The sequence below is a fragment of the Amia ocellicauda genome, chromosome 21, assembly GCF_036373705.1.
Source record: "Amia ocellicauda isolate fAmiCal2 chromosome 21, fAmiCal2.hap1, whole genome shotgun sequence".
Classification (NCBI taxonomy): Eukaryota; Metazoa; Chordata; class Actinopteri; order Amiiformes; family Amiidae; genus Amia; species Amia ocellicauda.
In genome coordinates, this window is record NC_089870.1 from 10201003 (window position 1) to 10213943 (window position 12941).

At 38.7% G+C, this 12941-nt stretch overlaps 1 protein-coding gene across 1 annotated transcript in view; it reads left to right on the forward strand.

Moving 5' to 3' along the window:
• Nucleotides 1-3298, forward strand: part of txndc16 (thioredoxin domain containing 16) — a 34462-nt gene extending 31164 nt beyond the window's left edge. The window contains exon 20 of the mRNA XM_066694258.1: nt 881-3298. Within this exon, the coding sequence (XP_066550355.1) occupies nt 881-1134 (254 nt within the window). The 3' untranslated portion in view covers nt 1135-3298. The remainder of the gene's footprint in view (nt 1-880) is intronic.
• The last annotated feature ends 9643 nt before the right edge of the window (nt 3299-12941 follow it).

A 12941-nucleotide genomic window follows, 5' to 3' on the forward strand; every position in this document is an offset into this window, starting at 1 on the left:
CTGTCTTTCTTTAATTGTAAAACATGTCAGTTACATATGAGGAGAAACATCACATTTGGCTTCTATACTGTAAAAAATAGTTTTTTTGGAGAACTTCAGACACAGATGTCAGGAAATTCTTGAGAAAACATTCCCATGACCACCTCTGGAATTAGTATAGCTCTTACCATTAACCTTTTGCCTTCTAATGTGAGTCAATTCCTTTTCCCTGAAAACTATTATTAGTGCCACTCAGCAGCTTAAGTACAGAAACTTCTCTACAACAATATAACCAATTTGTTGAATAATTAATCATGTATGCATCAACATTAACACTGCTTAGTTTTTGAGTAATCAGGGGAGTTTCCCCAGTGAGAACAGGGGTATCTAAGGAGCCTTAGTCCGGATGTTAGTTATTGATTAGTTTTTGGGTTTGTGTCAGAATTCTGAAAATTGCATTTGCATCATGTCCTCTCTGCCAATATGGCAGCTCCTGAATATTTATGAATAAAAGAAGTACATTCAGCTATTAAAAATAAACACTGCTGGTCCAGGTTAGACAAAGGAGTTGAAGTTTACTTGCCAAACAGTAGAGGAAAGGTCCCTCACAATAAAATTGGTGACTGCATCAAAAAAATCTACCGGCCATGTGGTGTACCGACTGGTAAAACTGTGGAGCATGACGTAGCACTCATACACACAATTGATCAGGTATACTCATAGGTGTATATATCTATTGTTACATTCATTATATTTTGTCATTATTGTGTGTGATGTTAATGATAGATGTTACGTTCTAGGCTTAGATCGAATGTTCCTGCTATGAATGGAGTTTAAATGTATGCCTTTTTTCATTTCTGCCATATTCTCGTGTCATGACATCTCCGTTTCTTTACTGCAGGTGTGATATCAGATGGGAAGTGGGGTCCCCCTGTCCCCTTCTATGACTTCCTGGCGATTATGGACAAGGAGGCGCCAGGGTTTGCAGCCCAGCGGAGCCCCCAATCGAAGAAGGATGTGGGTGAAGAAGAGGAAGACGAAGAGGAGCGAGACCAAGCGTGGGATTGCAAGTCTGACAAGCCTGCATTTGAGAATCCTAGTCCATCGCCGGCCCAGTCAGGCGAACCGCCCTCCCCACAACACTGGGAACTCTGAGCGACACTGGGAGACCCAAATACCAGAGCCTCTGTCCTCTTCTGCTGTGCCTTTGCAGCATTTGTCTGTCAGGTCAGGTATCACTGCTCACCTCTGAGGGGCATTCTCCACTCTTGACCTATTGGAACACACCTAAAAACAACATGGAAGAAACGAGGGGATATTTCACAATATGACTGAAATGTCATTGGAGAGCTCCTTTTTTTTTCCAACCCCAAGATAACAGACCGTTCCATAAAGGAAGTCATGCATAGAAGTAGACTGGGAAGTTAGTCAAGCCCTAATCAAACAATATAAACGATTGTAGATTTATATGTAAAACTGTACAATTATGAAAACATTGGCACACCCTTGTTGGAATGGAAGTGGAGTTACAAAAGCGATTGCACTCTGATACCAGTGGGATCATCATATTTGCATAAGAAAAGTGCTCAGCTATGCAAACTTGCTAATACTTTCTTAACAAACTGTTTTTGCTTTTTGTTTGTTAAATCATGGGCAGAAGATTCAAATACACTCACTCAGTGTAGCAGGAGGGCTGGCCCTGGAACGGCTTCCCTTAAATCAACTTTCCACATCCAAGGTGGTCTGCAATACATCTAAACATGTTTGACGTTGCAATAGACAACAATGTATACTGCATTAACATGAACTGTGTTTCTGTTTGGGAAATGCTGATATAAAATTCAATATGGTGTAGCTACAGGGTCTTGAGTTATCATGGGATTATAGGACCAGAAGTCAGGGCTGGAGCTACAGACATGAGAGCAGCATAACAGACAAATATCTGAAATGTAGGAATATCTGTCACTCAAATTATACAAATAAAACTATGAACAATGTCAATGTCATCACCCTAAAACTACCAATAGAACTGGAATAAAATGCATCCCATCCACGTCATAAAACTATAATCCTAAGAACCAGTTTATTACAAATGACAGCAATGCACTTTAATAAATCATGGTGCAACACGTTTTTATACATCAAACATCTAGAAGATCTAGATAAAGGGGCAGCACTAAGCTGCTGTGATTGATTATTTACAAAATGAATAACACAATCAAATGCATTTAAGTTTTCAGTGAAAAATAATTGATGGTAATAATTCAGCATAATACATAAAGAAAATGCTGTGGCCTTGAAACTAGACCTCTGGGAATAGTTATTGTTATCCACAGACATATACACAATCACTTTCTAGAATAGCTTCAGTCAATAAGGGAAGTTTAGCCGTTTTTGGATGCTATTGTGTTTTGCTTACTCATTCAAGCAGCCTACCACTCTTCCATGTTACTTTAGATTAAATGTATCCATTTAATTCAAAGTTACTTAATGCTATGGCACATTTCAAGTTTTATTATGTTTTATTTAATGTTTCGATATTTTAGGATTAACCTGCTATGGATTTTAATATTAGACCAAATGAAACAAGACACTTCTCAATGACACTCAACTCCACTGAGTTATGAATTTTAAGCAGTCAATTTTATTTTAATTTATTTATCCATACTATAATAATTTGTTTTTAAGCAGTTTTTTTTTTCTACATTCTGTTTGTATTGCTGCACATCTGGAAAGCATTCCTCAAGGGCAAAGTGAAAACCAGTCAGATGTGTTGAAACAAAGAGGAGGAACAAAACAAACCTCACCATATTTCTGAGTGTATTGACGGGAATTCAGTTTTTAATTAATTCATTCAATTCACATTGTCATTTTTTCCTCCCGTCTCGTCTAATTCTTGTGGGAATGTTACAAAGCAATGCCAGTTTTTTCCCCAGCCAGGTCTGTGGTGGGAAACTTAATTAGGTCATCTGCTTGGGGGATTTCTTGGAGAACTTGCAGGGATAAATATAATTGCGTTTTTCATATCGGATATTGAGTGAATGTATTCATCTCATTCCTGGCAGAGGTGTATCGCTCAGCCTCAGTCTGTGTACAGCAGGTGTCCCCATGGCTTTGAAAACAGGAAATGCTAGAGGGCCTGGAAATGTCTGCGATTTAATATGACATTCTAGTTTTATACACAATACCCAGAAACTACTCATTCTTCTTAAAATATAATCATTCTTCAGCTCTCAACACAGGAGTGGTGCCTGTCTAAACTACTTTTAAACTTGATCCTTGGAGGATTGAATTAAAGCATTTGGATCACATAATTAAATCAGCTTCTTGAATTATGGCTTATCTTTTTCTTATGGTTGTAAACTCTGTCCAGTGTTATGTGAAGCATACTGGACATTATAAGAAAAGCATTAGTCAGTCTCGAGACCTCTTGAATGTTCTGCGGTCATTTCGGATCGTTGTGTGTTACCACAATATTGAGACTTGCGAGCGTGCATTCCCTTTGGGTAGATGGTTTCTGGTCTCCTATGGAGTTTTGCCTAGAACGTGAATATAAATGGTTTGGAAGGTGCAGTCATGGTTTGGATGTGTCTGAGGTGGAAACCAAGTCAATCAAAATGACATCCCTCCTTTGTAATCCTCCCACACCCCAACTGTAAACTGATCAGTTATCATAGGGGAACAAGACATACTTAATATCAAGACATAATCTTATTATTGTTGAATATTAGGGTTTTAAAATAGTTTTCATGAGGATAAAGGTATGGATATCATAAGCTGGGGGGAATTTGAAAAGGACAAGGACAAGTATAACTGAAAATGTATGTGAGATGTGAACATCATGATATTATAGGCTACAGATGTATCCCTTATCCAGAGTAGGACTCAGTGCTTGTAAGAGACCCCAAAAATGCCCTAGATAATTAATATCTTAAGTTCTACTGTATGTTGGAGGTTTCTTTTGCTGCGCCTTTCCTTTTTTCCCCCAGAATACTCCGAATACCCTGTTGTATCATAAACCACTTTGATTGCAAGGTTGACCCTGAAGTGAGTCGCAGCAAGTCTCTGTTAGTCTGTCTCTTGCCTGTCCTTCGTCATGGGAAAAGCAGGAATTACAAAACTCCTCATGGAGAGCCGTGCAAGAAAACCTCATGCTCCACGGCACGGCGTTCGAGTGCTCCAGTGAGTAGTATCTTTTAATAGATTACTTGCATTTTCTACAAAGTTATCATTTTCACTTACTTTCCACCTAAGGGTGTCTTTTAAGACATCCATTGTCACGTTGTGGGATCAGATTCTAGTCGCAGCATGTTAAAGGAGTAATTCTGTAAGAGCTTGGTGTATGAAACTCCTTGACATCAGTTACTAACATTATTATCCTCACATTTATGCAGATTCAAAACTGTTAAACACTAAATAGCACCTCACAGTGTTAATTTTACAATATCGTTATTATACAACCCAAAACATTTCTTCCGCCTTCCTCACAGATCGTTTGAAAGAGTCAATATGAACGTCTTCTCCTGTGTATTTGTGTGTCAAAGATCCACATTGGCCGTGTAGACTGAAATTAAATCTGATCTTTGAGGATTTACCCTGCTTGGGAGGTTTTTGGAAATGTAAGGTGAAGGCCTCCTACAGCTAACTGACTCATGACCATGCAGTGATGCACATGAGTTTCTTAAGAAATCTGTGAGTCGTTGATGTTGTAACATGTGGGAGGATTCTGAGCTGTGATGCTGTCCCAGTGCATCTGTCCATAAAAACAGCCACTCCTCTGTAGGAATTGAACTTATAACAGTAAATAACTGTGGTCTTCCAAACTTTCCAGAGTGATATGAATAACAAACATCTAAGATAAGCTTAAGGTTATTAATTCAGTTAAGTAATGCATATGGGTACAGTTCTGATGGGCATTTGTGTTGCTTCTGAGTGATATTGTAACTGTATTGTAAGATAAAGTGTGAATATAGGATTCAAACTATTGGTTAAGCTTTGAACTGGGATAGGGTAAGGTTCAGATTTCCCAATAAACCTAGACATTATCAATCGATTTATATATATATATATATATATATATATATATATATATATATATATATATTTTTTTTTTTTTTTTTTCCTTCCTGGAATAGCGTCCTTCACAATACGATGCCACTGAGTGCAAACACACATCACAGAAGACACCTACAATATGGTCACTGTGAATATAAGAGTCAATATAAACGTCAGGCACAAAGGCAAAAAACTAGGCATGTCTGAAAGGCTTCTCTGACTAAACAGGAAGAGTTGAGGGGTGTAACTCATTTTTCATATCCAGTTCTCAGTAAACTGCATGCAGCTGCAGTAGGTGGTATTCTCAGTATTGAATTCATAGTATAGGTGTTGTTGATGACCAGTAATATGTTGCAGGTGTTGCATTGTCAGCAATTGTTTTGCATAAGTTTGAAACTATTTCTGTGAATCCTACTCAAACGGGCGCAACACTCATATTTTTACCTTTTTTACTTTACTCCTCTTACAGCATTCCTTGGCAAGGGAGTTGCACAGGTATGCGTGGCATTCTTCTAAAAGCACATTAAGGTATGTTACTACAGTACAAACACAGGACTGTGGCATTTCGAACCCTTACAGTGAGTTACAATGTCTGTCATGTCATCTGTTATGTCGTGTATAGTGTTATGTGTTTTTGTCGTGTTTGGTGTTTTATGTGTTTATTGTGATTTGATTGTACAGCAGTTTGGTTAATATTAGTTAATTTGAAATGTGCTCTATAAGTACATTTGACTCGACTTGACTTTCACACGAAACATGAGCTATTTTTGTGTCTGTCATATTATTTGATTGATGTGTGTATTAAGGCAATGGTTCTCAAACTGGGGTCCGATAGCGTGAGATAGTCGTCAATCCGTCAATCCCCCCCCCCCACCCACTCTCGCAATCACAATTTTTTACCGTTAACACCCCCCCCCCCACACCCCTGCTTTCACAAAGTTTTACCGTCAGCACCCACCCCCCATTCTCACAAGTTTTTACTGTCAGCATTGGGTAGGTGGGGGTCCTTAGCCAAATTCTGTGTGGCAAATGGGTCCCTGGGTCCAGAAAGTTTTGAGAACCACTGTATTAAGGAACCGACTGTAATCTGAATGCACCTCCCTTAGAATATTACATTTATAGTACACAAGAACTATGCCAATAACTGATCATCTTCCAGCATATTCCTCTTACATTATGATGTGATAGAGGTCAAGCCACATCCTGCCCATCCATTATTTAGTTCCCTCTTGTTTGTTTAACTCATAATATATCAGTTAGATCTTGAGTGAGTGTCCTTTATAATAGAATTTTGGGAGCAGAGCCAGAAAAAATGTTATAATTAAAAAAACAACTGGAGCTGTGGGCTGCCTCTAAGTGGTGATCCCAGCAAGATTATCCCTTTCACAGGTTAATCGGTTACATAAGGACCCTGCAAGGTAAAACATCATGGGTATAGGTTGTTTCCATTGATTATTACATTTCACATTAGTCTCTGTGCTATTTAAATAATTGATGTTCTTTATGAGTAAGAAACCAAAACACGGAAGCAAGCTGTCACTGACATAAATTACTGGATGTAGGAACTGTGTGGGCTTGGAACATTTCTGTATTCATGCACAGATATTCTTGCCCTTCTTTTTGGGGGTTTATCAGTATGACGTGTATTGGGGAAGGCACCTAAGCGGGTCACTTTGCTCTACTTATAGATAATGGGGCCTTTGTGTGCTGTGCCTGAGATGAAGCAGGTGCACCTTGTGGGAAAATGAAGGCAATTTAACATTTTTAATTTGATTTGTGAAATGTTTTTTGTTGTATTTTTTGAGATGGGGGTAAAACATCCTGATCCTTTAAATCACACATCTGTTGTATTATTTGCACACAAAAACAATAGTAAAGAAAACGAAACAAAAAACAAAAAACCTGAGGCAGGAGTGAATATTATTGTCATAACTGCATTGGAGGGGGTGTTTTTCCTTTTTGGTTTTTTATTGACATTTAGGATTCTACCCTTTTCGTAATCTGAACTTTTAAATTGATCTTCAGTACTATTATCTAAACATCAAGTTTTCAAATGTATGGAACATTGTTATATCGAATGTTTGCATTGCAGGTCACAGTTAAATGAGCTCATGAGCCATGATGCGCTTAACTTTCTAAATGAATAAGAATAATTTTCTGTATCAGAAAAGATTAAGGGGCAATCACAGAAGATGTGGAGATAAGAAATAACTTTCCCCTGTAGTGTGCTCTTAAACAGTAAAAAATTATTTAACACCGGTTACCAGTTTTTGTTAACACTGTTAACAAAGAATTATGACCATAGCAGGTGACCCACGTCAGGCTTTTGCGCCACACTGTACATGTATACATATAAAACATGATTATTATTATTATTAATAGTTTTATATGTATACATGTACAGTGTGGCGCAAAAGCCTCATGGAGATTTTAAACAATTACAATAATAATAATAATAATAATAATAAATTCCTCTCTGAAAGGCCTGCAGTTCACAAGACAAATTTCACAAGACAGAGCTGCATGTCAAACGTTTCATGATTCAAAGATGAAAAAAGACATGAGAACAAAGCCAGTGTCAAGTCATGACATGTTGCAAGCGCTGTGGTGGTAAATGTATCTGATACTTGTGACGAGGCAGGGGCTGAGCAAACAAAGGGGCCGTTTCAGACAGGAGTAAGTTGACCTGAAATATCTGCCTCCGTATCTCCTGCTCCTCACGAAAACCCTTACTTATACTGCCCACGTCAGGCTAGGATAGACTGCAATGCAACACTTATCTAAAGAAAGCAAATTAGATTGCACAATAAATGCCCTCTCAGACTATCACTCCTTAGGTATCCAGGTTTTTGGCACAGAGAGACGTCAATGCACAAGTTCAAGATGACACTGGTCAATGATCTTTGAACTGCCAGTGTGCACATTCAAAATATGTCACCCTGATTGCTCTTGCTGCTTTACAAAAAAACAAAAATTACAACATTTACTTTTCAATTGTTAAATTGGCAGTGAGCCAGACATTGTGTGTTTGCTTGCTGTTGTAGAATTTTCACTTTTTGCAGTGTTTTCTGATGAGAATGGACCACATTTGTATGATGGACATAAAACGCCAGTAAAAGTCTAAGAATTTTTATTGACTGACTGGAGCACGAGATGCACTGCTATCCAGGATGTGGTTGTAATGTTTTTTCTAATGTTTATGTAGCGAATGTTGGTTTTAATCATGCTTTACCAGTCCAGTGCAGAAAAATTGCTGCCTGCTGTTCACTTCTGTGTTTCCAGTTTTCAAAATGAACGAGTCCAAGCAGAAGTAACAGTCAGTTTCACACGTCAACTCAGATCTTTAGCAGACTGAAAAAAACACTGTGCTGCAAACACAGTGAACAGTGAACTCTTACACTCATGAGTCAAAGAAAAGCATGACTGGGTCAGGCTTGTGGTCAAGACCATGAAAATATGTGGGAAATCAAGATGTGTAAAACGTGATCTGTAAAAAATAAGTAGATGGTAATGTGAATTAAGTAATGTTATCAGATTATTAAAACTGACATTGTTTATATTGAACGTGTATCAGTTTACATGTGGTATTACATAAACTTGAAATATCAAAAACTCTTTATCTATTCATTTTATTCTTCCTGCTCCATTCTTGTCATTCCTTTATCCCTTTTTCCATCTGTAGAAAGTAGTAGACAAATCCCTGTCCAAGCCCTTCTGGCTGCAGCACATGTATGAAATTGTTTGTGAGTCCTGGTGAGATGGGTGAGGAAGAAGTGGATGGGAGCGGTGACCCTTGGGTGGTCTGAGAGGGTTCTGACCTCCTGTTTGTGGTCCCTGTGCAAGCAATTTACTGTCTTGAAACAGACCTGTGAAACCCTGACGGATATATGGAGAACCATTCAGCTACACCAAATGCTCCTCAGATTTGGCTGCTGTGTGGATGTTTGCCTGCTTGATTGATGGTCTCTGTCCAGCTGAGGGTCATCGGTATGCACGTTCACTCTGCCAACGTCTCTGCCTCTTACACTCAAAACATGAACATCAAAGTCGAGAAGTCAGCCACAGATTGGTCTACCCTAAGTGTGAAATAACACTGCACTCTCACGGCAGGGCCGCAGTGAGGACACGACAGGAAGGAGTGCTCTTTGAAAGGGGTGCACAATGAGATCAGAAGGGCTTACGCTGAAATAGAAAGTTAAGTGCGTTTTCCTTTTTGCACTGTGCTTTCCTGAAATGTGGGCATTTAATAAGTTCTTACAGCTGTGTTAACAAGCTTGGTATGCTTGATTTTTCAATCTCAATCCCATATAAACAAAAGTTAGATATTAGAAATGTTCAAAATAAGATCATTTTTCTGAACTCCCTGATGTTCTAACATACAGGCGCCATTCGATAAAGCCATCTAACATGCCAGTGTGTACTGGAATTGATTTCAGTCCAGCATGATGAAGGGATAACTAGTGCAGGCATCGCTTCCAAAATGTTTTTCTCCTAATAACTAACTGGTTCGATGAAAATGTAGACAAGATGTTTTCCTTGAGTACTGCACAAATATGTCTGGATTGTCCTTCTGACCCCAATGTGTAAAATGCTTGGGACAACATTATTCCCACAGGAATATTAGCACACACAAAGCACTATCGCAGATGGCAGCAGTACACAATAGACGTGCAATGCAGTGTTTTCCAGAGGTTCCTCTTAAAGGGGTTTCTCGGCAACTGATTTGAAACGGCCGGTAAAACGTTCTCCTTGTTGGCTCCACCTAATTATGAAATCCTTGAGTAATGAAACATTCCTAGCTACTGGCCTATACACAGATGCAGAGTTGGTACCAGAATTTGTCAGCATGTCATAACCTCTTGTCAATCCAACAAGTAGTTGCGTAGGTGTAAGGTGTCCCATAGTTAATTTAATGACTTAATGTGTTCTGTACAGATTCCCACAAGTGTCAGGTAACCACCACACACACCTGCTCTGTATTTTGATTTGTTTTAAAGGTGGTTTGCCCCGTATATGCATTATGTGTATAGTTCTGACAGCAAGAATGAAAAGAATTAAGTGATTGTATCATCTTTTTTCCAGGATCTTTTTATTAGGATATTTTTAATTCTGCAATGTGTTTATGCAAGAATATGGAAGAGGGAGATTTCTTAAAGGAGTTTGCCCTGGAATGGAATGGAATAGCATGGCAGTACTGATCATATGGTTGCAGTGGATGATTAAGCTTATAGCAGTACTGCTTCCACTTAAGGGGGGTCTTGGATAAACAGCTGAAGCCTTCAGTGCTTGTCTGTGGGATATCTGGTTTCCCACTGCAGTGCTCATTAATTTGACGTCTTTCAGGGTTTTGTTTTTCTGTGTGCTACCATTTTAAAAAGAAATTACACGATACAGTTTCCAGACTTCTGGCACCTTTACAAGAAACTTTTGTCTCCTTATTAGCAGGCCTAGCATGTCGTCTTGATGTATCCAATTGCATTCTTCACGTTTGTTTGCTAAATGGCACGTTTATAAAACAGGGAAGAGAGCCAGCAAGCGCCCCAGACACTTAGTCAAGTCAAGATTATCTCCCACGTTATAAAATGGATAATTGAAATGTCTTTTTTTATCGTGCATTAATTAAATGGAAAAGGCCTCCAGTTCTCATTTTCTCCTTTCCTGTTATTTTTACCTAATAGCTTGCACATGTAGACAAGTTTGTAGACATGGCTGTGAAGTTAATTTCCTTCTTATTGACACTCGGGCTTTACGATGACAAAGTTAAGGTTGCAATCAACTGGTGTCAAATTTGCATCTTAAGATATTCCAGTTTATTAACAGTGTGATGTCTGTTATATATCTTTGTTATATCTATATATCTATATCTATATCTATATCACATATATATATATATCTGTTATATATTGTTGGCAGTGGAACAATTAAATCCTGTCTGCCTGCCTATGCATTTATACGCTCGCAGTTCTCAAAGTCCTAGGATTGGGATCTTCAGTTTCAGTTTAGAAGGTTACAAGCTTGTGTGTGTGTCCAGCCCAGCTTAAGAGTGGACTAAAATCCCCCAATAGTAATGTGTATGTTTCACATAGTCACTGAAGAGACAATACTGTAGTAATCAGCCAAGAAAATAATATATGTAAAGTTAAAAATCATATTTCACAATTATTGTTATTTTTTCCTGTCATGACAAATTGTACAGATTGGTGGTTCAGACTTGTTCCAGACAGCACAGTGCTTCTGCTGAGCAGTTCACAGCAGTGGTTGGTTCTTTCTGTATTTTCCCAGCTTGTGCAACAGAATAGAAGTGAAGAGTTTTCTCCTCATTGTGGACAGCAAGGGGGGGGAGGGCCTTGCAGTAAAACTCCCGAATCATCCCACTGATCCAAATCCTGGCCGTCACGCTCAGTCAGCTCACACTTCCTGTTTGGGCAAGAGAAACGAGAAGGGGCTTGCAACAGCACTGGAGCAAACTCAAGAGGCTTTCCTGTGACGTCCCTTACTACCCACAAGTTAGCAGCTAAGACGGACCTAGAGAGCTACAGTGCACACTCATTGCCAAGAAAAACTTTTTTTTTTTTTTTCCTTAACTTCTTGGCAGTGGGCATGGAGAATTCTGATTTTCGCATTCATTGGCAAAAAGTCTACAATTAGTTTTTTCTAGAATTCATAGAAATCCTTTTTCTGTAAATGTCCTGTCATATGATGGTATTGATTATTATTAATAAAACCTCCTCTGTGGTAGAAACATGTTGACCCACATGCTTAAATGAGTCACAGGCTCTCAAAGTGCCCCATTAATACTGCTGCAGTGTTCTGACCTGGGCTGGCAGGACTCCACGTCTGACCCTGGGAAATCGTGCTGCTGTGAAAAGGGTTTTAGATCTAGTCTTTTGCAGGATGTGCTAATATCTGCTCAGCCCAGAAGTTTTTCACTGTATTAGGCTGTGTTTAGACAAGCCCAGCAATCAAATGAGCCAGTTAGGTTTCAAAGGCTACTCCTATCTATAGATTATATCAATGTCTTTTATGTAATATGGCTTGCCACTATAGAGAGTAATCGAACAGCCAAATTCCAGAGTGAAATCTGTGGTATTTCAACACAGATGACAGATACGGTCCTAAAAAGTATGTTCGGTAGTACAGTTGAAAAACAGACTTTATACGCTTCTTAAGTCTGTGACGGTGAAATGCATCTTTGCAGCATGGAGGAAAGCTAGATATGTTAGGGCCATCTTTGGCTGTATTTTCATGTGATGTTGATCCCATGTATTTCAGTTTTCAATTGTTCTATTATGATATCACTGTTGTCTGTAATTCTAACTAAGCTCAGTGGCTCAGTGGGTGGAGATGCCAGAGGGTAGGGGAGGTTTCATAATCTTTACTGTTCTCATCCGTTTGACTTTCATTAAACACGGAGAATGTTAAAGACCGAAGTACAGACAAGCACACTGTTCCTACAGTCTGGTTGTTCATTACAGCCCTGTCATCAAAATTACATCTTGTTGTGCTCCAGATTTTGATGTCCTAGGGAAATGTTTATTTCTGTCTAAGCATTTTGCTTTGATTGTTAATAAGGGACAGTGCTGACAAATCAACAAGGGTTACCAAGTTTGACCTATGTGGTCATCTTTATTAATTATGCAATGCTATTTTTAAAAAAACATCTATATGTTTGTAAAATGGGAAGTGTAACCTGGGCTATGGGCGTCTTATTGTGAACATCAGTGTTGTAACTCTGAATTTCTTAAGATCATGCAAGAATCCTTTTTATAAGTTGGGAACTCTCCCCTCAAGTATTCAGATTAATCTTCGGGGTTATATGTGGTTAAGTCTGCACTACACTCCAAGCATTTTTTCTGCTCATTCTCATGCAATTTACACAATTGTCCATTTTGAACCACATGATAGAC